At 47.1% G+C, this 27,432-nt stretch overlaps 1 protein-coding gene across 5 annotated transcripts in view; it reads right to left on the reverse strand.

Annotated features, from left to right (window-relative positions):
• Nucleotides 1-682: 682 nt before the first annotated feature.
• The window catches only part of LOC122126094 (pyrethroid hydrolase Ces2e-like), a 29,283-nt gene continuing 2,533 nt past the window's right edge, over nucleotides 683-27,432 (reverse strand). For 4 of the 5 annotated variants that reach the window (XM_042700657.1, XM_042700658.1, XM_042700659.1 and 1 more), the window contains exons 3-13: nucleotides 25,878-26,082; nucleotides 24,842-24,983; nucleotides 24,170-24,303; nucleotides 23,830-24,088; nucleotides 23,322-23,420; nucleotides 22,868-23,008; nucleotides 22,658-22,738; nucleotides 22,269-22,419; nucleotides 21,722-21,853; nucleotides 21,205-21,277; nucleotides 20,406-20,840 (exon numbers count right to left, since the gene is read on the reverse strand). In XM_042700657.1, coding sequence (XP_042556591.1) covers nucleotides 20,654-20,840; nucleotides 21,205-21,277; nucleotides 21,722-21,853; nucleotides 22,269-22,419; nucleotides 22,658-22,738; nucleotides 22,868-23,008; nucleotides 23,322-23,420; nucleotides 23,830-24,088; nucleotides 24,170-24,303; nucleotides 24,842-24,983; nucleotides 25,878-26,082 — 1,604 coding nt within the window. In that variant the 3' untranslated portion in view covers nucleotides 20,406-20,653. Of the gene's footprint in view, nucleotides 1,946-2,377; nucleotides 2,451-2,968; nucleotides 3,107-3,611; nucleotides 3,757-3,994; nucleotides 4,076-4,215; nucleotides 4,357-4,640; nucleotides 4,740-5,133; nucleotides 5,393-5,472; nucleotides 5,607-6,237; nucleotides 6,374-7,351; nucleotides 7,557-20,405; nucleotides 20,841-21,204; nucleotides 21,278-21,721; nucleotides 21,854-22,268; nucleotides 22,420-22,657; nucleotides 22,739-22,867; nucleotides 23,009-23,321; nucleotides 23,421-23,829; nucleotides 24,089-24,169; nucleotides 24,304-24,841; nucleotides 24,984-25,877; nucleotides 26,083-27,432 lie in introns of those variants that run through there. The other variant, XM_042700661.1, reaches the window with a different exon arrangement.

Below are 27,432 nucleotides of genomic sequence, written 5' to 3' on the forward strand. Positions count from 1 at the left end.
CTTGAAATTCAGGATCCAGTAACCAATCCCTTTATTTTAACTGAAAATCATGCTGCTGCTTCTTAATACCATGGCTGTGGTGTCCACTGCAAGGCTGAAGGTCCCCTCATGCCCTGCCATTTCCTGCACCATCATTCAGAGACCTTGGCATGCACAATAACCATGCTAATAGTAAAAGCATGGAATGAAAGCCTTTTAGAAGCATTTTGTATCTGCGAGGAGGTTTATGAAAACTTACATATAGCTAGTGATCTGGACAAAGATGAGGAGACAGACAGACACACAGACAGACAGACAGAGACAGAGACACAAAGACAAGAGACAGAAAGAGAAAGAGAGAGAAAGAAAGGCAGACACAGACAGAGAAGCAGACACAGACATAGACATAAGCATAGAGAGACAGAGAGATAGAAAGAAAGCATCAGAGACACAAGCAAGGTGCCAGTGGCTCACAGTGTAATCTTAACTTCTCAGGAGGCTGAAATCTGAGGATACTGGTTCAAAGACAGCCCAGTTCGAAAAGTCGCCAATTAAACACTCAAAAACCCAGAATAGAATCCAACAGAAACGAAAGTACGTGCCTGCGTAAAGTCCTAAACAACTTAAAAATAGCAGAGAATCTGTCACACTCAGATGTGCTATGTGAATAAAAAGTAATGTGTGCATTCATAGAAGGCGTTCCTCAATAAAAGAAATAACACTTGATTCTTAAAGTATTAATCGCCTTGACTTCAAGTCACAAACAATTCAGTTACTATGATATGCTATATTGTGTTATTATTTTTCCAAACAATATTGAATCTTGATTGCAACTAAATACAATTGGGCCAGGACGTAGTGGTTCTTACCTAAAATCCTAGCAACTCAGAATGCTAAGGGCTGAAGATCAAGGTTCAAAGCCAGTCCAGGCAGAAAAGATTTTGGAGATTCTTATGTCTAATTAACAAGCAGAAAGCCAGAAGTGGAGGATGGCTCAAGAAATAGAGATGCAACATTGAGGAGGAAAATAAAAAAACAAGTCAGAAGACAAAGCCCTGAGTTCAAGTCCTAGTACTGGAATATAAAACAAACACAATCAAGTGTTTACAAAAGCTGAGTAAAAGAAAGTAATTAACTGTAAAGTATGTGAAGGGAGTTCGTTGCATGAAAGAAACATTTTAACACATGATATAGGAGTGGATGTGGGTAAATTTAACTGCATGGAAATTAATCCAAAACAAAACTCCTTGTACACTTGTGTGGATGAGAGAGAAAGAGAAAGAGAGAGAGAGAGAGTATTAGAGAAACTTAGAAATTAAATTGGCTTAATTTTGGCTACTTAGAAGTTAGAGAAAAAAATGGGATTTGCTGAAGGGTCAATCTGGGATTTTAACCCACTTCTAGGAGTAACATGCTCAGAACATCTTCTTCATTTGAAGAGAGGCTGGGGACTTGGAGCAGACAGAGGTTGGGGAGATGAGATGAGCGAGAAAGAAAGTAGCCCAGGCCCATGGGGTATGGAGGACTGTGAGCACTTGGAGCTCATCCAGCTTCATTGCCAGGGGGCATTTATTGAGTGTGTCTAACCAGAGAGTGCTCAGGCAAGTTGGTCATGAACATCATGCAGGGAGTTATTCATAAGTATCAGCTGGTTGGCTGGCTGACAGGATACAGGGGGATGAATGGCCAAGTGAATGAATGATTGAGTCAATTTCTATTTCATGGTAAATGTATGGGCACCTCCTACTGATCCTACTCATCCACTCATCCTGACATGGACCACTACAGCTCTACATGCTTCTCAGCCCCCTTGAGCTCCTGGATTTTCTGGGGCAGGGTCTTGGTCCAGAACTTCAGCCTGGAGGCCTTCAGGGCCTGTCCCACGGCAGGATGGATGTCCAGCTGTAGATACTGCTCATTCTGGTCAAACAGGGGCCAATGTATCAGGTCCTCACTGTTGGGGTTCCTGTGGACACACCCCACAAGGAGAAGGGGTGAGGGTCATTCTAAGGCCTGGTGAGCCTGGACCCAATCACCTCATTAGGTGATTTGGGCAGGCAGCCCAAAGGTCAGGAGTGGGGGTATGAGGGAATGAGGGAAACTTTTCTGATAAGGAAAACAAGGCCCTCCCACAAGTGTCTGTTCTATATGGCTCAGAGCCACCTCACAGAGATGAGCGCTGATATTTCCACAAAACTGTGCTCTACCTTTCAGGTTCCTGGATCAAGAGAGTGTGACTTGAACTTACCATTCATTCTCTGTGTGTGAGTGACTCCTGGGGTTTGAGGGGGGAAATGCCAAGTAACTAAGGTCATGAGCAGTCATGAGTACATTACAAAGGGATCACTAGGTAGACTCCACTCACTCATGGGAGGCAGGGTTAGGTGTATTATCTCACCCATTCCGAGCAAAGTTGGCCCAGTACTTCATCATCTTCCTGCTCAGTAGCTCCTCCTCCTCAGAAAAGTCAGCTGCACAAAGGAGAACAAGTGTCAAGATCTTGGCTAATTTCAGGGTGCCTACTGCTGCTCTCCACCCTCCATTCAATTGTAGTCTGATCCTCCATACCAGGCCTAATCCTTTCATTCTACTCCACCCAGTATCAGAGACTCCCATTCCATAACCCTCCATTCTTCTTCTTTGTCTCTAGTTGAATACACCAGTGTGTATTCCTGGAATAGAGGCCATTTCTACCCTCAGTCCCTGGAATAACTTAGGAACATTTATAACATCCAAGCATGTACTCTGTACCCATGACTGATACCTTATTGCTGGTGGGGACGGGTGTTATGAGCACAGGCTGCTTGGGAAAAAACTTGGAATGTAAACAGCTGCAGCTTTTTGAGTGGTAAGATTCTGCACACTTGATCTTGTCTTCTATCTAAGCTTCAGTTTCCTTATGTAGACCACGAGGAAATTCACCTACAGGGACCCATTCAATCACCTACAGTGTGGCCCATTCTAGCTTATGGAAATGAAGAAGACTCACGGCTGCTGCCACCAAAGGAGGACCCGAAGACAAAGACAACCTCAGCACCATGGTCGGCCCTTATATTCTGGAGCTTAAGGTCCTTGATGAAGCTGTAAGGATGTTGGAACTCATAGAAGTAGACAGGGCTATGGGAACCTGGAAGTGGAGACAAATTATGACATGGTGACCCCTCATTTGGAGTTGTCCTTCCTTGTCTTTAGTGATAAGATGCCTAGACTGAACCTGGCTGGAATCTGGACTGTGAAGTGAGAAGCCTCAGGAAGAGGCTTCTCAAAGACCAAAGATGGTCATCACATTAAATGCTCCATTCTCTGACTTTGGGATGAGCTTTGAGGTCAAGAACTGCATGTTACTTTCATCTTCCACAAGACCCCAGTGGGAAAAACCTTTGGTTAAATCATGGCTTTGATTTTCTGTGTGTTCTTGGCTTAATCATTATCTAAGTTTCCACTTCTGTAAAGTGCCAGTGATGCCTGTGTCTTACAGAAGCCTTGAGAATTTATTGACCTGTGTGGCATCAAGTGCCTGCCACTGCCTTGAGAGAGACAAGGGTGGAGATTGGACATCACAGAGGTCACCCTGGATGCACAGCTCTAAGCTGCCCGCTGCTCAGGCAGGCTTCAGCTACAGATGTACTCACGCTGAAAATGTGCTACTTGCAGTGCAGGCATCACGAACATGAAGTCCCCCATCATGTCTTGGAACTGGGCTTGGAGGGTCTGGGGGTCCTCGGTGTCCCCCATGTACTCTTCCATCAGCAGGTGAGCACACTCAGCAGGCAAGTTCTGTGCCAAGAGGATCAGAGAGCATCAGTGTAGGCAGGAGTGCAGTGGCAGGGAGGAGGCAGCCTCTGGGTGCAGAGATGGCACCTGACTGAGACATTAACATAGGAGGGAAAGAGTCAAGTGCTGGAGTAACCCCACCACCAACACACAGATACCCCATTGTATATTCCTGGAGGTTACTGTGTGAATAGATGCCTTGGGGTACCCCATCCATTGGTGCAGGTGTTCAGATTCTTACCATGAGTCCTACTGTGTTCTGCATTATAGCTGGCAAGGTCTTTCTGTTTATTTCCTTTATGGTGTCAGCAAGTCCAAAGATCTGAGTGGTGAGGAGACAGTTTAAGTTGGAATTACGTGGTCATGAAGGTATCAAGCCTTGTCCCACCCTATACACCCTGCCACTTAGACACATAACAGATGAGCTCCCCAGACAACTAATGAGTTAGAATGAAGTCTCACCATGGGGAGGATCCAACCATACTCATCAGTGTTGACACCAATGATGCTAGGGACTGGGTGGAAGTCAGCAGAGGCCAGCAGCTCCGTTGGGTGCTTGGGTAGGAAGACCCCATCTACCACTGCAGGGATGATCTTGAAGGTCTGAGGAGGCATCCATGACCAGGATTTGAGATCACATAACACATATTTTTCTTATATCCCTATGTTACTTCCACCCTATGCCAATTCTTCCCTGCATTCTCTCCCATACATATACCAAAAGATGCAACACTTAGGTTAGCCTCCCTTAGCCTTCATTTCCTATCCAGAGGTACAAGAACAGAGTGTTTGGTTCAGAGTATTAGGACTGGATGATACACATCGTATGTCCTTTTCCCCCTTCATGGAGAAGTGGGCTGGTCCACACCCACACCATTCAGCCTGACCTTGGTAATAGCCAGCATTTCCTCTTCACTCTTGGCCCGCAGGCAGCGCACCAGGGCCTCTGAGTCCATCTGCTCACAGGCAGACAGGTTGGCCACGATCTGGAAAGCAAACAGACAGAGGCTGCCTCACCCTTTGAAGTAGCAAGAGAGGTTTTCCCAGACCCAGATTGATGCAAGTTACTCCAGATCATTTAGGGTTTACTGTGTGTATTTCTGTAGGTGTGAAATTGTTCCCACATTCATGATGCTCAGGGACTTTGCCTGGAGGGGACATCTTTGCTGCTTACACGGTTATATCCACATAGGAGACTCTGGGTTTAGCATTAACTCAGTGAGGCTGAGAAGTATGGATTCTACCCTGACTCCTCAGCAATTATCAAGACGTTCCAAAGTTACCTTCATGGTCAATTTTGTACCCAACAAGACAAAATTAAAGCCTCTTTGGATAAGGATAGTATAGGGAGTCTGGACCAGAGCAGCTGAGGGTACTCACTGAGCGGACTGGTTCAGAGGAGCTGGAGATGAGGTCTGGCAGCAGGGCCACCCCACTCTCCATGATGGCACCATGGAAGAGTCCTTGGGACATGGGGGACACGACATGTGAGGACACACTTGTGCCACCTGCAGACTCGCCAAAAATGGTGACCTGGTCGGGGTTGCCTCCAAAGTGGGCAATATTCTGTTGGACCCAGCGTAGGGCGGCCACCTGGTCCAGGTAGCCCCAGTTGCCAGTGGCATGCTGGTCTCCAGTGCTGAAAGTGACAGAGACAAGGGTCACAGGGCTGTCCTGGCTGTGCTTGGCCCTCATTGCCCATCTCAATCCCACACTCACCTGAAGAAACCCGGGACTCCCAGACGGTACTGGATAGTGACCACCACCACATGCTCAGTGGCTGCCAGCATGGATCCATCATACACGGAAGCCATACCTACAACCAGTGCACCACCATGGATCCACACCATCACCTGGGAAAGTCAAGACAGCTGTCGTTGATTCTCATTCAGCCCCTTTCCTACCTCTGTGTCCATTACACTGCTCATGGCTTTGGCTGTGTGTAGTTGCCAACATAGAAAAAAACTCCCTTGAGACCTTCTGAACTTGGCCCTGGAGGAGGGCCACAAGTTCAGTCACTATCCTTGAGGACAACTGCAGGAATCCAAGTCTTAATTAGTGGCTTCAAGCCTGGAGTACCAGTGACCTTACGCTCTTGTCTATCTAACGTGGAAAGAAAAGGGGCATTTTCCTGATTGTCTCACTTTAATATGAGTCAAAGAATCACATACTATCATTGGCACAATAGATAACCCACAACTTGAGTGATCTCAAAGTTCCACAATTGGGCTCCTCACTGAGTCTTCTGGGCTCATGTTGGTAGTGAGTTCTTGTTTGATTAAAGAACCAAGGCCTCTAACAACTGGGAGCAGTTAGAACTCTGAATCCCCTACCATTGGTGATTCACGCTTCCTGACAAGTGGTGTTTGGAACCTGATAATGAAACTTTTCATTAGGAGCCACACTGCCTCAGAACCCAGGCTGTTCTTTCCACTACTAAGAGTCTTACAGAAGAAATGTTCTCCCAGAAAATCCAACACTCACAGGCAGGTTAGAGCCCTCCTGGGCACTGGCAGGAGAATAGATGTTGAGATAAAGGCAGTCTTCAGACATGGGGATGGGAAGTGTAGTTAGGCTCGACATTTCCCCTATATTCATCATATCCAAATTTTGCAGACACCTGGTTGCAATAGAAGACAATTATTCCAGTGTTTGTCTTATAGTCAAAAATCTGAACCTGAAGCTCAATTTGTTCCCAGCCACTGTGAACATTTGATACTTTGGTGTCCTGTTTATACCGAATATTTTCTCATATCTTTTCCAAAGAATGTGCTGGCCACAGGCTGGGGTGGATGACACTCTCTATCTCAAGCTAGAATGGAGCTCTGACCTTCAGGAAGCCTTCACCATGTTGGGGACATTGGGTTTCTCTCCCCCTAAGCCTTGGAAATCTCGACACATAGAGTTTTCTAGAAGTATTGGCTGCCAGAGTTGACATACCTTCTCTCTGTGCCAATTAAAGCCTGTCCAGGATTGTTGCCACCACACCAGTGTAGTATGAATGAATGAAGCTCAGTTATACATACGGTAGTAAAACATTGCTGAAATCAAAATCCACACGCAAGGGAATTGTAATCCTTCCACCATGTCTCCAATTTGAAGAACAGAGACATTTCCTTAACCAGGGGCACCTGGCCCTTTGGGTAGGCACAGTGACTGTGGAGCTTGGCTTCTCCAAGGAGCCCCCACTGCTGCCCTCCTCAGCGATCTGTAGCAGCTGCTGCTGGACCAGGAGCTCTGTCAGGTCCATATAGACAAGGTGGACCATAAGCTCTGTCAGGTCCATACAGCCCAGCTGAACCTTTCCCAGGGATGCCTCCCCTGGTGGCAGAGAACAATTGGCATGATCCAAGTCATGGCACAAGTATATCTCTGTGCTTTGGCACCTGGTGCCTAGCACTGTTTATATGCAAAGCTAGAGCTATGAGCCTGGCAAAGCTGTTCCACCTACTGAATCTCAGCAAATTCATTGGAAAAATCAACATGGGAAATTCTCCAGTTCAGATTGAAATGGACTGGGGGTATACATAGGAGAAATACTCAGTGTGGTCCAGGGTGACCATTCCACTACAGAGATTCTCACCCCGGAAGAGCTTACATGGCTGGGTAGGAGGTGGCATCTCTCACACCACTCCAAGATTCAGGTTGCTCAGGAGGGGCAAACCGCAGTGGTCCTACAGGTGGCTTGGCAAAGGGAATTCCCAGGAAAGTGTGCACTCCCACATTGCTATCCTTCACATGGATGAGGCTGCCCCGCACCTGCCCGGTGTGTGTGGTTCTGATGGGGCTGGCTGGGTCCTGGCCTGTGGGTAGAGAGATGCACATGAGAGTTGGGTGTGCCCCATCAGCTGCCACTCACATTGTGGCTCCTGTTGGCTCTATGCCACCCACAGCTCAGCCTGGCAAGGTCCTCTGATCTGCAGGTTCAATGGCTTAACATACATTCTGCCTGCATGACTGTGCTCCAACACCACTGTTTTCACTGACCTGACCCAGACCTTCCTACCAGGCAGGCTCCCTGAGGTTCTTTGGAACGTTATACCATCATTAAGCACTAGGAGCTTCGAGCTTAGTTTTTGGCAGAATAAGCATCATTTCCAGTAACCTAACAGGTTTTACAAGGCACTAGTAACACTGGGGATTGGACTGAACATTTCCAACCCTCAGATTCCTCACAATGGAGGTATCAGAAATGCCAAGATGAAATAGGGCTGCAAGGAGAGAGTCACACAGCTCTGATCAGATTGTGAAAACCCTGGCCGGCTTGTGTTGGGGATCAATAATGGAGGAGGACATAGGATATCATCTGCATCAATCTGACTTGTACAATCATGATATTTCTTTAAATGTATGCCGCATACTTTGTGGGTTGTTGTTTTTTTTAACGAATGTAAGGCAGAATCCTTCATGTGAGCTCACATTTGGTAGCCTCAAAACTCATGTTCCTTAAGATGTTTTGAGACAAGTAGTCAGGCCCACAATCTCTGGCAATTTTGTCATCAGGACCAATTCACTCTCCGCTGAATCCCCCAGGATCACCCTCCAATAAGAAAAGTAACTCTCCTGTCCCTAAGAACTCTCCAGGAACTATTTGTGAATCACAAAGTTTCATGTCACCTGGTATGGCTGGAGCCAAGATAGAAACCACAGACAGCAATTTCCCAATATTTTCCAAAATCTAAAGACATACCACTGACCTCCATGTAGTCTGTGCAAGAGATTTTGGCTACATGGGAACTCTGACCCTGGACCTCACTGTGCCCACCAGCCACTCATGCTTCATAGTAGTTATATAATTGATGTGTTTAAGGATAAACATTGCTCATAGGTTCTTATTAGAGACCAGCTAGCTGAATGTTGCTTCAAGCCTCTCATGAAATGATATGAGAAAGCTGAGTCCTACAGTGGAAAAAGTAACCCTTGAATTAGGAGAATTTAAACCTGGGTCTTCTGGGTAGCAAGATTTGCATAACCAGCTCCTTCTCATATAAACAATTGTTATGTTCAACTCACTATTTCAGAATCCATACCCAGATCCTGATCAAGCAGGAAAGTGAGGGGATCCGGTAGGAGTGGGCCATGGGTGAGGTGAGGGGGAACTCCTTAGGGCAGATTAAATAAGAGAGGGTAGGGGAGTTCATCAAAGCCTATCCCAGCTTGCTGTGGATTGAGAGGATCAAAGGTTACACATATATTTCTGATGTAATTCTCTAAGTAGCATGAGCTCCCGATATGAGGCCCAAGAGTTTGTGGCAGGCACAGTACATACCCTCTGAGTCCTAGAAACTAAGCCAAGCCTTCATACATAGGTGAAAGAAATCCAGGTCCACCTCGGTTCAACTTACTGATGTTTTTCTGGGGAAGTATATCTACTCCAGGACTAGAAACCTTTGCTGGGGAATATTGGACCTACCAAGATGCTTCTCTGGCAATGAAGGGGACCCACACAGGGACAGAGGATAGTGTGAACAACAATTACATGATCAGATTCAGTAGCAGTTACAGCTCCAGCTGCACCTACTCACAGAGGAGGAAAATGTCCAGAATCCCTGACGCTGCCTGGCACATGTCAGTGCACCTCTGGCTCTCATATTGGGCTCACTCCTGTGTTTCCTCAGGCATCTATAACCCTCTCTGAGCTATATGATCACCATCCTGGCATTTTATGGAGGTTTAAATAACACAATTTTCCCACATTGTCATCTGTCATGTCCACCTACTCCTTTCTCCCTCCCTTCTTTAACTTCAAACTCTGTTCTACATAATGTGGCAGATCTCAAGCTAGTCCCTGTTTCCCTCCACCCTGACCCTTCCCCTTGCAGTGTCTTACCCTGAATCCAGTGTGGAAGAAGAAGGAATCCATAGACCACTGAAGTCAGCCAAGCAGGAAGTTGGTGGAGTGGCATGGCTAGCTCACGGGACAGTTTCTGTGTCTCTATGCAGCACACTGCAACTCACCAACAGACAATTCACCTAGACTTTGCCCAGCCAGGTTTGGAGTAGGCGGGTCATAGGAGAGGCTGGGCAAGGTTGTTCCTGCAAGAGAGTGGTACTGATGGGGCAGTAATCAGGGCCCAGCAATCTGGTTGTGAGCCCTTCCCTCCTCCTACTTTCCCTTTGCCCTTCTCCAGAGGCGCTGTGTGACTTTTGCAGCCCTTGAGATACTGGGAACTTTCACCAGGGTGAAGGTTGTACTGGAGAAATTCAGGGCTGGATGGCAGAAAAGCAGATTCCCCTCCCCACCACCCCCACACTGGGGTAAAGGTGAGCACTTGAGCAGACAGGGAGCTATGACTGTGCTCATTTTGAAATTCTCCATTGATCTCATTGCTCATAGATTACCATTCCCCCTCGAGGTTCCTCATCCCTTAGAGCTGTGGTCTGAGGATCTGAATGGACCCCTTCCTATTTATGAATTGCTGGTCCATTCAAGCATACTTGTCCCTCTGGCATTTCTTAAGGACTCATTCCCATATTCACCCTCCCCCCCACCCCCCATCTGTGGCTACCCTGGTGGCTGAAATCAAGGGCAGTCATTTATCCACTTGAAATCCATGTAAGGTGAATTTATGGCAGCACTATGAGGAGGCAGGGCTCTCTGGGCCTGGGGTAATCTGGGAACCAGGTCTGTAATCCAGAGTGTGTGAAACACGTAGATCCTGCTAGGATGCAGTGAGACACGAGGAGTCAAGAGCTGCAGCAAAGCCTGACTTCCAAGAGGATGTGGTGCCAGGCTCAACCTCACACGGTCTTTACTGCCTGTGAGAACCAGCTTTGATTCTTCCATCTGGTGCACAATCCTATTGAGAACCTATAGCCTGGCACCACAGGCTTTCCTTCTTGGTGTCATTCCCAGAGGGCTCATTTCCCCTGGCATGACTTGCTAAAGATTCTCTGACCTCCATTCCAGCCACAAGGTCTCCAGATCTCCAGTCTCAGGAGCTGAGGCCCAGGACATGATCCCAGACCCTTCTACCTAGACCTGGGCAGATGCTCTTGGTAAACTCCCACATAGTTTGGATAATAGACCAAGTGACAGATCGCCATCAGCACAGGCATATTGCAGAGCCTTCAGCCAAAGCTTAATGATTTATTCCTACTTATAGGCTAAGGTTTTTGTAGTGGGTTTGTGGGAATCCTAGTGTAATCCGGTAGGGGCTGATAAGAAAGGAACTAATGTGGTGCTCCTGCCCCTGCATTCTGTGCATGTGTGTGTGTGTGCGTGTGTGTGTGCATGTGTGCGTGTGTGTGCATGTGTGCACACATGTGTGCTAGTACTAGGGCCTGAACGCAGGTCCTGAGAGCTATCCTTTAGCTTTTTCACTCAAAGCTGATGTTGCACTCCACTGGAGCTGCAGCTCCATTGCCAATTTATGCTGCTTAACAGGAGATAAGAATCCCATGGACTTTCCTGCCCAGGTTGGTTTCAAACTGCAATCTTCAGATCTCTCCTGAGTGTTAGGTAGAGGCCACCAGTGTGTGGCTCAACCCATGCATTGTGGTGGAGGTTGATAATAAAGTAACTAATAGCGAGAAATAGATATTATGCAAACTGGGACACAGATGAAGAAGGGAGGGAATGAAGTAGGGATTTTAGTTCAAGGTCCTGGTCTGGCCCCAGCCAATTGGGTTGCAGCCAGATAAGGGGAGAAGGTGAGGCTGGAGTGTTGATAAATCCAGGCTCTGGTCTGGAACCTCAGGATGAGTATATTTGGCTACTCCGAGTTAAGAACTCTCTGACCTTCATTCTCCTAACCTAATCATCACCTGGGCTGAGGAACTGAGCATTTAAGTCCTTGAAGTTGAGGATCCAATAACAAATACCTTTAGTTTAACTGAAAATTATGATGCTTCTTCTTAATACCATGGCTGTGGAGCACCACTACAATACGGAAGGTCCCCATGTACCCTGCTGGGGTTCCTGTGGACACACCCCAGGAGAAAGAGGGATAAGGGTCATTCTGAGTCCTTGTGAGCCTGGACCCAATCACCTCATTAGGGTCATGCCAGGCAGCCCAAAAGACCAGGAATAGAGGGAAACAAGGGATATAGAACATAGGGAAACAAAGACCTCTACTGGTGTCTGTTCCATATGGCTCAGAGCCACCTCACAGTGAGCGCTGATGTTTCCACAAAATTGTGGTCCACCCTTCAGGTCTCTGGGTCAAGAGAGTGTGACTTGAACCTACAAAGCCTCTGTGTGTGTGAGTGAGTCCTGGGGTTTGAAGGAGAGCTGTCACTTAACTAAGGTTCATGAGTGCTCATGAGGATGCCACAAGGGGATCACCAGGTGGACCCTTTCTGGGGAGGCAGGGTTAGGTGTATTATCTCACCCATTCTGGACAGTACTTTATCATCCTCCTGCTCAGTAGCTCCTCCTCCTCAGAAAGTTCAGCTGCACAGAGGAGAACGAGGGTCAAGATCTTGGCTAATTTCAGGGTGCCTAAATCTGTTCTCCACCCTGCATTCAACTGTAGTCTGGTTCTACCTATCAGGCCTAATCCTTTTTCTCTACTCCACCCAGTATCAGCCACTCCCATTGATTAACCTTCTCTTACTCATCCTAGCCTCTAGCTGAATAATACATCAGTGTATATTCCTGTCCTAGAGGACATTTCTACTCTCAGTCCTTGGAGTAACTTAGGAACATTTATAATTTCCAATCATGCACTCTGTACCCATGTCTGACACCTTATGGCAGGTGGGGACAGGTGTTATGAGCACAGGCTGCTTGGGAAAAGACTTGGAATGTAAACAGCTGCAGCTTTTTCAGTGGTAAGATTTTGCACACTTGATCATTTCCTCTCTCTGAATTTCAGTTTCCTTATGTTGACCATGAGAAGACTTTTCCTACTGGGATTCTAATGTGGCCCATTCTAGCTTGTGGAAATGAAGAATACTCATGGCTGCTGCCATTCAAGGAAGACCCGAAGACAAAGGCAACCTCCTCAACATGGTCATCCCTCACATGTGGGGGACTGGGGTTGGAGGAGAAGATCTTATCATGTTGGAACTCACAGAAGTAGACAGGGATATGGGACAGCTCAGGCAGGCTTCAGCTACAGATGTACTCACACTGAAAATGTGCTGCTTGCAGTGCAGGCATCACGAACATCATGTCTTGGAACTGGGCTTGGAGGGTCTGGGGGTCATCAGTGTCCCCCATGTACTCTTCTATCAGCAGGTGAGCACACTCAGCAGTCAAGTTCTGTGTCAAGAGGATCAGAGAGAGTCAGGCTAGGCAGGCAGTGCAGTGTCAGGGAGGGGGCAGCCTCTGGGTGCAGAGATGGAATTGGGATGGGACATAATATAAGGGGAGAAAGAGCCAAGTGCTGGAATAACCCCACCACCAACACACAGATATCCCATTGTGTATTCCTGGAGGTTACTATGTGAACAGATACCTTGGGGTACCCCATTCATTGGTGTAGGTGTTCAGATCCTTACCATGAGTCCTACTGTGTTCTGCGTAACAGCTGGCAAGGTCTTTCTGTTTATTTCCTTTATGGTGTCAGCAAGTCTCAAGTTCTGAGTGGTGGGGAGACAGTTTAAGTTGGAATGACATGGTCATGAAGTTATCAACCCTGTACCCCCTGCCACTCAGACACCTAACAGATGAGCTCCCCAGACAACTAATAAGTTAGAATGAAGTCTCTGTGAACCTGTGCTGCACCAGTGTCCTATTTATACAGAATATTCTCTCATGTCTTTTCCAAAGAATGTGCAGGCCACAGGCTTGGGATGAGTGACACTCTCCATCTCATACTAGAATGGAGCTCTGATTTCCGGGAAGCCTTCGCTCTGTTGGAAACATTGGTTTCTCTCCCCCTAAGCCTTGGAAATCTCGACACATAGAGTTTTCTAGAAGCATTGGCTGCCATAGTTGACATTTATACCTTCTTTCTGTGCCAATTAAAGCCTGTCCAGGGTTGTTGCCACCACACCAGTGTAGTATGAATGAATGAAGCTCACTTATACATAGGGTAGTGAAACATTGCTGAAATCAAAATCCACACACAAGGGAATTGTAATCCTTCCACCATGTCTCCAATTTGAAGAACAGACACATTTCCTTAACCAGGGGCACTTGGCCCTTTGAGTAGGCACAGTGACTGTGGAGCTCGGCATGGGTCTTAGGTACTGGATAATAAGCATCATGTCCATCAACCCAACAGGTTTTACAAGCCACTAGCAGGACTCTGGGGATTGGACTGAACATTTCCAACTCTCAAGGAACTCACACTGGAGGTATCAAAAATTCCAAAAGAAATAGGCTGCAAGGAGAGAGTCACACAATTCTGATCAGATCATGAAAATTCTGGCCCACTTGTGTTGGGTATAGAGGAGGGAGGAGGTCTTTGGAAATCATCTTATGATCCTCATCAACCTGGCTTGTACAAACATGATAATTCTTTAAATGGATGCTGTATACCTTGGGGGGGGGGGGTCCTACCATAAGATAGAATCCTTTCATGTGTGCTCCCATTTGGTAGCCCCAAAATTCATTCTCCTTCAGGTGTTTTGAGACATCTAGTCAGGCCCACAATCTCTGGTAATTTTGTCATCAGGACCAATTCCAAGTCTACTGGAACCCTTTTGCCCAGTATCTCCTTCAAGTTGTAGATATTCACAAATGGGACCTAATTCATTTTTTAAAAAATGTAACTCTCCTGTCCCTATGAACTCTCCAGGAGCTATTTGTGAATCATAAAGTTCCATGTCACCTAGTATGGCTGAATCAAGATAGCAATCACAAACAGATACCACAGGCAGCAATTTCCCAATATCTTTCCAAGGTCCAAAGACATACCACTGACCTCCACGTTATCTACACAAGAGGTTTTGGCTACATGGGAACTCTGACCCTGGACCTCACTGTGGCCACCAGCCACTCATGCTTCATAATTGTTACATAATTGATGTGTTTAAGGATAAACATTGCTCATAGGTTCCTATTAGAGATCAGCTACTTGTGTGTTGCTTCAAGTCCCTCATGAAATGGTATGAGGCAGCTGACCCTTGAATTAGGAGATTTTAAACCCTGGGTCTTCTGGGTAGCAAGATTTGAATAACCAGCTCCTTCTCATATAAATAATTGTTATCTTTGACTCACTATTTCAGAATCACTATCCAGAGCCTAATCAAGAGCAAGTGAGGGAGGGGTTGTGGTAGGAGTGGACCGTGGGTGAAGTGAAGGGAACTGCTTAGGACAAATTAGATAAGAGAGGGTAGGACCCATCCCAACTTGCCGTGGACTGAGGTGATCAAAGGTTGCACATATATTTATGGATATAATTCTCTGGTGGCATGAGCTCCTGATAAGGGCCTGGAGAGTTTGTGGCAAGCCCAGGAGATACCATGCCCTGGAAGCCAAGCCAAACATTTGGCCAGAGTTCATACATAGATGAAAGAAACCAGGGGCATCTCGGTTCAACCTGAGGATGTGTTTCTGGGGAAGTATATCTCTTCCAGGACCAAAAACCTTTGCTGGGGCCTATTGGACCATGCCATGATGCTTCTCTGGTGATACAGGGGACCCACTAAAGAACAGAGAATAATGTGAATGACAATTACATTAGCAGATTCAGTAGCAACAGCACACAGAGGAAGGAAATGTCCAGAATCCCTGATTCTGCCTAGCACATATCAGTGCACCTCTGACTCTTTCATATTGGGCTCACTCCTCTATGTCTTCAGGTATCTATGACCCTCTCTGAGCTATATAATCACCACCCTGGGCATTTTGTGGAGGCTTAAATAGCACAAGTTTCCTACTCTATCATCTGGTCATCTCCATCTTTCCCTTCTTCCCTCCCCTTTTCAACCTCAAACTCAGCTCTACACAGTATGGCAGACCTCACTCTGGTCCCTGACTCCCGCCCCCATCCTCTTCAAGAGTCTCACCCTAGATCTGGAGTGGGAGAAGTAGGAATCCACAGACCACTGAAGCCAGCCAAGCAGGAAGTTGGTGGAGTGGCATGGCTGGCTCACAGGACTGTTTCTGTGTCTCTATGCAGCACACTGCAACCCACCAACAGACACAATTCACTTAGACCTTGCCCAGCCAGGAGTCTGGACTTGACAGGGAGTAGGCGGAGACTTTTCTAGGCTGGGCAAGGTTGATCCTACCAAGAGTGTGGCACTAACAGGGCAGTGGTCACAGGAAATCAGTGGCCAGCACTCTGGGTCTGAGGCCTTCCCTTCTCCTACTTTGCCTTTGCCCTCCTCCAGAGGTGCTGTGTGGCTTCTGCAATCCTTGAGATATACTGGGAAATGTCACTGTGGTGAAGGTTGTACTGAAGAGATTCGGGGCTGGTCTGCAAAGAAGCAGGCTTGGGATCCCACAGATGGACAATGCCCCTGCCACCTTCCATGGGGCAATGGTGAGCACTTGAGCAGAGATAGGGATCTATGACTGTGCTCATTTTGAAATTCCCCATTGATCTCATTGGGCATAGATTAACAATTCCCCCTCAAGGTTCCTCGTCCCTTAGAGTTGTGGTCTGAGGATCTGCATGGACCCCTTCCTATTTAGGAATGGCTGGTCCATTCAAACATACTTGTCACTCTGGCATTTCTTAAGGATCTGTTTCCCTATTCATCATACCCTCAAATACGGCTACCCTGGTGGCTGAGCTCAAAGGCAGTCTTTGACTCATTTGAAAAACATTTAAAGGAAACTTGCTGGTTGGAGCACTGTGAGGAGACAGGGCTCTCTGGGCCTGTGGTAATCTGGGAGTCAGGTCTGTAATCAGGAGTGTGTGAAATACATAGAATCCTGCTAGGATGTAGTGAGACAGCAGGGGTCGGGAGCTGCAGCCCAGCCTGACTTCTCAGAGGACGTGGTGCCAGTGAAAACCAGCTTTGACTCTTCTATCTGGTGCATAATACTGTTGAGAACCTACAGCCTGGTACCACAGGCTTTCCTTCTTAGGCTTTCCTGGAGAGCATGACTAGCTTGGATAAAGTTTTTCTGAACTGGGACTGGGAAGGTGGCTCAGTGGTAGAGTGCTTGCCTTGTATGCATGAGGCCCTGGGTTCAATTCCTCAGCACCACATAAGCAGAAAAAGCCCAAAGTAGTGCTGTGGCTCAAATGGTAGAGTGCTAGCTTTGAGCAGAAGAGCTGAGGGACAGTGCCCAGGCCCAGAGTTCAGACCCCACAAAAAAAAAAAATAGTTTCTTTGAACTCCATTCCAGTCACAATGTCTGATATACATTCAAGGTCTCCAATCTAATGAACTCTGGCTCAGGACATGGACCCAGACTCCTCTACCCAGACTTGAGCAGATGCTCTTGTTAGACTCAGACAAGTTTGGAGAATAGAAAATCACCATCAGCACGTGTTTATTGCAGCGCCTCTTTGCCAAAGCTTAAAGATTCTCTCCTGTTTACATGCTTGGGTTTTGTAGTGGGTTCATGGGAATGCTAGTATAATCCAGTAGTGGCTGATAAGAAAGTAACTAATGTTGTGCTTCTGCCTGTGGATTCTGTGTATGTGTGTCTGTGTGTGTGTGTGTGTGTGTGTGTGTGTCTGTCTGTGTCTGTGTCAGTGTCTATGTGTGCCGGTACTGGGACTTGAACTCAGGGTCTGAAAGCTATGCCTTAGCTTTTCCACCTCAATACCAGTGCTGCACTCTAGCTTTTGCTGGTTATCTGAAAATAAGCATCTAATAGACTTTTCTGCCCAGTCTTGCTTCAAACTGCAATCCTCAGATCTCAGTCTCTTGAGAGTTAGGTACAGGCTACCAGGGTGTGGCTCCACCCAAGTGTTCTGGTGGGGTTGATAAGAAAGTAACAAATAGTGAGATATAGATATTATGTAAGCTGAAGAAGAGAGGGAATGAAGCAGGGTGTTAGTGAAATAATGTTACAGGTTCTAAGTAACATGCCTTCTCCTCATAGCTATCCTGGCACCTTGCTGGGTGGAGGGGACCTTTCACCCAGTTCCAAAAGCATAGAGATGAGATAGGTCATTTGCAGATGTCATGCTTTTAGCCCCACGAAAGCTTTGCTACAGATAATTCTCACCCTTGATGATTTCCCTCGCTGGTTTGATTTGTCCACCCTGACAGCTCCCCTATGGGGAAAGCTTTGCTTGCCACCCCTATGGGGAAAGCTTTGCTTGCCACTGAGTAATTCCCTATCTGGTTTTCTTCTGTTGGGCTTGGGTCTCCACACCAAACATGTGGTTTTTGTCTTTAAAATCTTTGTTCAAGCTACATTCTGGGCTGCAGGTCTTTGAGACAGGAGTTCATCTGCAGTTGTCAGCTTTGTAATAAGACTCTCAGTTGGACCTTTCAAGATGTGGCTTCTCTGTTTCTCTTGATTGAATTCCTGTATAAGTTAGTTCAAGATGCTGGGCTGGGGTCAGCTGAATCGGTTACTGGATAAGGGGAAAAAGTGAGGCTGCAGTATTGGTAAATCAAGGCACTGGTCTGGAACCTCAAGATAAGGACATTTGGCTACTCAGACTCAATAGCTCTTTCTGACCTTCATTCTCCTATTCTAATTGTAACTTGGGCTGAGGGGATGAGAGTCTAGGTCCTTGAAATTCAGGGTCTAGGAACAAGTTCCTTTATTTTAACTGAAAATCACAATGCTTCTTCTTAATACTGTGGCTGTGGTGCACCACTGCAAGGTTGAAGGTCCCCATGAACCTACAGCCTGGCATCATGGGTTTTGCTTCTTGGTAGTCTTCCTGAAGGACTCATCGTCCTTGTATGACTTGGCTACAGAGCCTCTGACCTCCATTCCATCCACATGATGTGCACTGAAGATCCAATCTAATGAACTCGGCCCAAGCCATGGTCCCAGACCCATTCTGGGCTGATGGTCTCTCTTCATTTTCCTTACCTTATTGGCACCTAAGCTATGGGGCTGAGATCCTAGCTTGTCTCAGGGACATATTATAAATTTCTTTATTGTAACTGGACAACAGAGCAGTTCTTAATTCTGAGGCCGCTGTGAACCACTACTGAGGTGAAGGCTCTCATGATTTGTCACTTATTGAACAAGCATTCAGAGATCTTGCTCTCCATGACAACTGGGTAATGGTAAATGTATGCAATGTGGGAGTCTTAGAAACATTTGAATTTACGAAGAGATTGATGGAAAGTCACATATATCTAGGGATCCAAAGAAAACCAGAAAGAAGAGCCAGGCACTGGTGGCTCACGCCTGTAATCCTAGCTATTCAGGAGGCTGAGATCTGAGGATCGTGGTTCAAAGCCAGCCCTGGCAGGAAAGTCTGTGAAACTCTTATCTCCATTAAACCACTAGAAAACTGGAAGTGGCGCTGTGGCTCAAGCTGTAGAGCACTCGCCTTGAGCTGAAGAGCACAAGGACAGCACCCAAGCAAAGAAAACCAGAAAGAAGTCAGGGGGAGAGAGTTAGAGACAGAGACAGAGACCGAGACATACAGAAAGAGACAAAGACAAAGAGGAAGTTGGAAGTAGAATCTAAATGTCCAAGGAAACATCTATAGTGATATTATATGACATTTCTGTTTAATATACTCAGTCTTAACATCCATAAGGCCATGTATTGAGGATATAGAGTAACTCCGACCCTCATATACGGCTAGAGGGGATAGAATAATCATTTGGGAAGGCAGTTTGACATTTTCATTAAAAGTTAAACATACTTTTCATCATATAACTCAGTAATTACAATTTCAGTTTTTTATTCAAAAGATATGAAAGCATGTGTCCACATAAAGTGAGGTCTGAATGTGTCCTAAGCAACTTCATTAAAAATAGCAAAGAATGTGTCACTTTCAGATGTGCATCTAGTTGTGGGTGGATAAAAAATGGTGTGTGAATTCTAGAAAGCACTCCTCAATAAAAGAAAGGAAGTTCCACTTGATTCTCAAAGCATTAATTGTAGTGACACAACTCACATTGGGATATAATTTTTCCAAACTACATACAATATCTATAGCAACTTTTGAGCCAGGCAGTAGTGGTTCATGTCTATAACCCTGGCAACTCAGAAGGCTGAGAGCTGAAGATCAAGGTTCAAAACCAGTCCAGGTAGAAAAGTTCATGAGACTCTTGTGTCCAATTAACCAGCAGAAAGCTAAAAGTGGGGGTTGTATCAAGTGGTAGAGCATCAGCCTTGAGTGTAAAAAGCCAAATAAGAAGACAAGATTCTGAGTCCAAGTCCCAGTACTTGAATAAAAAACAAACACATTTGGGTGTTTGCAAAAAGCTGAGTAAAAGGAAATAATTAACTGTAAAGAATGTAAAGGAAGTTCTTTGGATGAAAGAAACATTCTAACACATGATATGAGAGTAGATGTATATCTCCTGTATATGTTCAGGTTTATCAAACTATGCAGGTGAATGACTGAATTTAATTGCATATAAATTAATCCACAACAAAGCACTGTGTGTGTGTGTGTGTGTGTGTGTGTGTGTGTGTCTTAGAGACACTTAGAAAATATGTTGGCTTCATTGATGGTTACTTAGAAGTTAGAGATAAAGTGGGGTTTGCTGAAGGATCAGCATGGGATCAACCCCCTGCCAGTGTTCAAAACATCTTCATTTGAAGAGGGGGTGGTGGCTTGGAGCAGACAGAGGTTGAGGAGATGAGATGAGCAAGAAAGGAAGGGTCCCAGGCCCAATGGGGTATGGAGGACAGTACGCACCACTGGGGTGATCCAGCTTCATTGCCATGGGGACATTTATTGAGTGTGTCTAACAAGAGAATGTTCAGGCAAGTTGATCATGAACATCATACAGGCAGTTGTTCATAAGTATCAGCTGGTTGGGTGGCTGGCTGGATAAAGAGGAGATAAATGGCTAAGTGAATATTGGAGTCAATTCCTATTTCATGATAAATGTGTAGACACCTCATGTCCCTACCAGCACTCAAGCCCACTCCTCCTGACATAGACCACTATAGCTCTACATGCTTCTCCTCAGCCCCCTTGAGCTCCTGGATCTTCTGGGGTAGGGTCTTGGTCCAGAACTTCAGCCTGGAGGCCTTCAGAGCCTGGCCCACAGCAGGATGGATGTCTAGCTGTAGGTACTGCTCATTCTGGTCAAATAGGGGCCAATGGAGCAGGTCATCACTGTTGGGGTTCCTGTAAACATAGCAATAGTCTAAGTCTTGCTGTGCCCAGTCCAGGACTCCCACATGTGGATCAAGCCAGGCAGCCTAGCAGGTTAGGGGTCCAGGGAAACTTCTGATTCTGGAATGCAAGGATTACTACTATTGTCTTCACAGTGCTATCTCATTCAGGCAAGCTTTGATTGTTCCACAGAACTGGACTCCATCTTTTAGATTACTGGAGCAAGACACAGTAACCAGCACCCACAATGTACCCTGCCTAGAGATGGAACTTTCATGTGATGAAGGACCCATATATGCTAATGAGGCCACCACAGACAAGGGAAGCTCTGGGTGGAGCCCACCTTAGGGAGCTTGGTGTGGGAGTGTCATCTCACCCATTCCGAGCAAAGTTGGCCCAGTACTTCATCATCCTCCTGCTCAGTAGTTCCTCCTCCTCAGTGAAGTCAACTGCACAGAGAACAAGGTTTCAGGTTTGGCCAATCCTCATCAATCATCTGTACTTGACCCTGAAAACCAGGCCTGGTCATCATGTCTCCCCTACTTCCAGAGCAGGGCCCTTCCCAATATCCAACTTGCATTACTCATCCCTGCTTTTAGCTGTGTCTGTCTCTGGCTCATTCCTGGCCTACAAAGACTTCTCTTTGCTCTGGGAGGTCATTTAGGAACAATCCTACCTTTTAAAACCTGCCTACCATACATGACTACCATATATACATAACATGGGAACAAGTGAACAGAGCCCAGGCTACTTGAGAAAGGGTCCAAATATTAACATTTCACATTTCAGCTGTAGCATGGATCCTATCCTCTCTCTCAGCCATGGTTTCCTGATGTGGATGGTGAGGACAATCACCTCAGGGACCCAGCTCCCAGGGAAGAAGAAAGACTCACTGTTGCTGCCCCAGAAGGAAGATCCAAAGACAAAGGGAATCTCATCACTATGGTCAGCCTTCACGTTGGGGGGTTTATTGAAGAAGCTGGGCGGATGCTGGAACTCATAGAAGTAAACTGGGGCATGGGAGCCTGTGGAAGAGGTTATATCTGATATGTAGCTCCATTTCTTAGAACTCTTCAACTTCAACAACATTGGCTACAGTGCTAGGTTCAAAGATGGTTGGAATGTAGACAGTGAGATTGGAATACCCAGGCTGGAGCTATGGTGTGGGAAGACCTTGGTTGAAACATGGCTTTACATTTCCCAACTATGTGGTTTGGGCAAGTCATTAAATATTATTAATCTGTTTCCTCCTTGTAAAATAGAATTCTGTTAGTCTCTTACACTAGATATGAGGATTTAGTGACATGAGGATCATCCAGTGTCTGGTACCAGGTGTCCAAGAAAGACAAAGATGAGGACCTGGACATCACAGAGTATACCTGGGATACATAGCCCTGAGCTATCCACTAGGTGGTCAGTCTCAGCTACAGATGTACTCACGCTGAAAATGTGCTACTTGCAGTGCAGGTATCACAAAGAAGAAGTCCCCCATCATCTCATGGAACTGGGCCTGGAGGGTATAGGGGTCCTCAGTGTCCCCCATGTACTCCTCCATCAGCAGGTCACCATACTCAGCAGACAATATCTGGCCCTAGAGGATCAGAAACAGTCAGGCTAGGCAGGAAGTGGCAGGGAGGAGGCAGCTTATTGGTGGGGAGATGAAGCCTGTGATGGACAAAATACTGGGGGAAAGGGCGAGTCCCTGATGTGAGCCTTCCATCTTCCCCTAGACACACAAACACACAAGCACAGGCCTTTGCTCCTGGGAGTCACTGCATGGGTAGGAATGTGGGAGTAGCCTCTTCATGGGGAGACCCAAGAAGTCTCACCATGTGTGCTGATATGTTCTGCAGAGCAGCCTGTATGGTGTTTCTGTCCATTTTCTCCTCAGTGTCTGCTATCCCTATGAGCTGGGTGACAAAGAGGAAAATAGATTCAAGTTGGGGTCTGAGGGTATTAAAGGGTATGGAGTCCTGATGCCCTTGTCATCATGCCAGATACATTCCTCAGATTTCTACCAAGTTAGAACTGGGCCTCACCTTGGGGATGATCCAACCAAACTCATCATTGTTGATGCCAATGATGCTGGGACCAGGTTGAAAGTCAGCAGCAGCCAGCAGCTCCTGAGGGTGCTTGAGTAGGAAGGTCCCATCCACCACACCAGAGCTGATAGTGAGGGCCTAAGGGGACATTCAAGGTCAGGGAGTTGAGGTCGGGTTCCAGGCATTTTTCTAACATACTCAACTAATTCACCACCTCCCAACTCCTCCCAGTATGCTGCCTCAAACCTATCCCCAGAGATCCAACACTTGGCTGAGCTTCCCTTGGTCTCCATTTTGCATCCAGGGTTACAAGGACAGCAACCCATGGAAAGGCCATGTCACAGACAGAGTTCAGACTATTAAGGATTGGCTATTTTATACCCTATTGCCCTTTTCCCCACATAGGCCAGTGGTCTTTCTGCCTTCCCCATACCCACTCTATTGGTCTGACCTTGGTAATAGCCAGCATTTCCTCTTCACTCTTGCCCCTCAGGCAGTACACCAGAGCCTCTGAGTCCACCTGTCCACAGGCAGACAGATTGGCCACCATCTAGAAAGCAACCAGGCAGGGGCTATCTTATCGTTCCAGGCAGGAGGAAGAGTTTTCCCAGACCCAGATGGGTGCAGTGCTCCTAAATCTCCCAGGGTATGGAGTGTGGAGTTGCAGGAGTGAAATTGTACCCACTTCTCTGATGCTCAGAGGCCCCAGCCAGAAGGGCCATTCCCTTCTGCTTACTTACATAGTTCTGTGCAGGATGAGGAAACTTGGCCATAAAATATACTCAGCCTCAGAGAGGCAGAGAGGTGTGAATTCTGATCCCTGACCCCTCAACAATTCCCAAGGAGACATACTCAAGGCCTCTCCTTGGTCCTTATTGTTTCCACAAAACAGAGAACCAGAGGCTGTGAGGATGAAGGGTGAAACAGTGGGTCTGGGCTGGATGGTTGAGGGCACTCACCTTGACAACCACCTCAGAGGAACTGGACATGAATCCAGGTACCAGGGCCACCCCACTCTGCATGATGGCCCCATGGAAGAGTCCTTGGGACATGGGGGACACGACATGTGAGGACACACTAATGCCACCTGCAGACTCGCCAAAAATGGTGACACGGTTGGGGTTGCCTCCAAAGTGGGCGATATTCTGTTGGACCCAGCGTAGGGCGGCCACTTGGTCCAGATAGCCCCAGTTGCCAGTGGCATGCTGGTCTCCAGTGCTGAGAAGTGGTAGAGACAAGGGTCACAGGGCTGTCGCAGCTGTGCTTGGCACTCATTGCCCATTTCAATCCCAGGCTCACCTGAAGAAGCCTGGGACTCCCAGACGGTACTGGATAGTGACCACCAACACATCCTCAATGGCTGCCAGCCTGGATCCATCATACAAGGAAGCCATGCCCATAATTAAACCCCCACCATGGATCCACACCATCACCTGGAAAAGTCAAGATAGTTGACATTGGTTCTGATCCAACTCAAGGCCCTCCGCGGCTACCCCCTACATTATCCATTGATTTGGCTCTCTGAGACTATCTTCCTTCCAGAGCCCAGAAGGGGCCATGGTCTCTGCCATGGCTAAAGATCCAAGTTCAATTAGGAATATAGCACTCTTGTGCTTTCATCTGCCCCATGTATAAAAGCATGGATCTAGTTCTCCCAGAAAATTTCTAAGGTAGGCAATAAAAGAAGGTCTCTCTGAAATTCCCCCAAAGGACAATTACCCATTGTCCAGTTGAGTAAAGTGCAATGGAGCATCTGATCTCTGGGAGCCATCAAGACTTGGGGTCTCCATACCTAGGGTAAAGCCCCTGTCTGGGTAAGAAGGCCTTCTGGACCTGACAGTATCCTCACTGTCTCACTTCTTATTAGTATCCATGCTGTAGTAGAGCCTAGGTCTGTTTGACTTTTCTAATATTCACACAAAAGAAATGTCCTCCTACTCAACACTCAGGTGACCATGTCCTGATACTCACAGGCAGGTTAGAGCCCTCATGGGCATGGACAGGTGAGTAGATACTGAGGTACAGACAGTCCTCAGATACAGGGATGGGAGTCATGGTCATATTCAACAGGATCGTGGATATGGCATTGTTTCCTTCGGCATTTTGCAGACACCTAATAACAATGGCAGACAGATATTCTAAGGATTATACAGTGGTGAAACCCAGCCCCTGGGACTTGCTCCCAGCTATTCTCAGCCTCTGCCATCCCTCGTGTTCTGTTCAGGCACAGCCCTTCTCTAAAGTTTCTTCCTACACAGGTGCAGGTCTCAGACTTAGATGAAGCCTTGACTTCCAGGTAGACCTCAAGGTTGTTGGGGGCTTCGATCCCACCACTCTCCAGGCTGGAAGTTCTCGACTCTTAGAGGACTCTGTAGGAACCATTGGCTGTAAGGACTGACATTCACCAATTCACCCAGTACCCATTCAGGCCTGGAACAGAGTTGCTGCCATCACACAAGTGAGTGAATTGAGATGGGAGGACCTTCCTCACCCCAAGTTCAGACTCTCATGGAACTTCACCCTTCCACAGAGTCTCCAGTTGGGAGCACATAGACTTTTCATGGGTCAGTGGCACGTGGCCCTGTGGGTTGGCACAGTGAACTGAAGAGTTTAACTTCTCCAAAGAACCACCACTGCTGCCCTCCTTAAGGATCTGTACATACCATCAGCTGCTGGGGCAGAGACTCTTACAGCCAGCCTGCACATCTCCCAGATAACAGTGGAAGATTAGTCCAAATCAAGACAAAGGAAGTTTATCTCTGCTCCTCTCTTTAGCACCTGGTGTTAATATTGTCCACATGTCAAGACTAGATCCCTGAGCCTAGCAAAGATGCTGCACTCTTTGAACATCAACATATTTTTAGGAAAATGCACTGGGAGGTTTTCCCACATGCTAAGGGAACTAGCTGTGGTGTTCAGATGGAAGAACTGCTCAGCCTGACCCACAGCTCGGAGCTCCTGTCCCACTCCGACACTGAAGTCCCCTGGGCTCCCTGCAAGAACTTACATGGCTGGGTGGGAGGTGCTATCCCTCACACCACTCCAAGGCTCAGGGGGCTCTGGAGGGGCAAACCGCAGTGGTCCTACAGGTGGCTTGGCAAAAGGAATTCCCAGGAAGGTGTGGACCTTGACATCAGTGTCCCTCAGATGGACAAGGCTGCCCTTCACCTGCCCATATTGTGTGGTCCTGATGGGGCTGGATGAGTCATGACCTGTGGGTAGAGTAATGCTACATCAGGGTTGGGTCTGCCCAACCAGCAGCTGTGGGTGTTCAAGCCTCATGACCAACAAAAGAGGGGGGAAAAAAGAAATTGGCAGATCTGAACTATTCCTATAAGAAAAAAATTAAAGCCCCAAGAACTCTCGGAGTGGTGCTATTCCCTTTCCCCATTAGAACTTTAAGGATCAGCAAGTTTGATTAACCTTGTGTAGGGAGGCCTGAGCAGTAGCTACGTACAGACGCCAGTGACAGCCATTTACCAACCTCAAGTCCAGTAAAATACATCCTTGACCCTGGGAATAGACAGGCTACCTGAGATGTCTTGAAAGATGGGATTTCAGACCATGTACCTCATTGTGGCCATCAGACACTGATGTCTAATATTTGTTACCGCAAAGGACAAGCATTGCTGATATGCTCCTGTTAGAGACCAGTTTACATGGAAGATGCTTCATCCTCAGAGAGGAACCTCTGTGAACTAGTACCAGGAAGCTGAGCCACACATGGGGATACGTATTCCTCATGTCAGGAGTCAGAGCCCAGCTCCAGAAAGTGGGGGGTTAGTGAACAGTTAGGCAAAAACCAAGGGTTCTTAGGTAAAGTCCTGACACTGTAGAGTAGACCCTGTGACTGATGGTCCTTCTGAGGAGCCAGGACTGGGTAGGATAGGTGATACTAGGGTCTTGTCAGATTCTGAACCAATGAATCCAAGCTAAAGATGAATTAATACAGAAGTCTTAGTGCAGACCTTTCTGCCAAGAAGGCCTTGATGACCTCCTAGAGTCTGGTCAAAAAAAGTAAGGGAGGGCTGGGAAGGTGGATCAGTGGTAGAGTGCTTGCCTTGCATGCATGAGGCCCTGGGTTCGATTCCTCAGCACCACATGACAAAAAAAGCCAGAAGTGGTGCTGTGGCTTAAGTGGTAGACCGCTAGCCTTGAGCTGAAATGCTGAGGGACAGCGCCCAGGCCCAGAGTTCAGGCCCCACGACCAACTCCCCCTCCCCCCCCAAAAAAAAAGTAAGGGAGGAAGCTGGGTGCCAGGAGCTCACGCCTGTAATTCCTAGCTACTCAGGAGGCTGAGATCTGAGGATCGTGGTTCAAGCCAGCCCAGGCAAGAAAGTTTATAAGACCCTTATCTCCAATTAACCACCAGAAAACTGGAAGTGGCGCTGTGGCTCAAGTGGCAGAGCACACACCTTGAGCTGAAGAGCTCAAGGACAGAACCAGACCCAGAGGTCAAGCTCCATGACCAACTAAAAAAAAAAAAAAGCAAGAAAGAAAGGAAGGAAGGAAGGGAGGGAGGGAGGGAGGGAGGGAGGGAGAAGAGGAGAAGAGAGGAGAGG

The sequence above is a fragment of the Dipodomys spectabilis genome, unplaced genomic scaffold, assembly GCF_019054845.1.
Source record: "Dipodomys spectabilis isolate Male_0828 unplaced genomic scaffold, ASM1905484v1 ptg000273l, whole genome shotgun sequence".
Taxonomy (NCBI): domain Eukaryota; kingdom Metazoa; phylum Chordata; class Mammalia; order Rodentia; family Heteromyidae; genus Dipodomys; species Dipodomys spectabilis.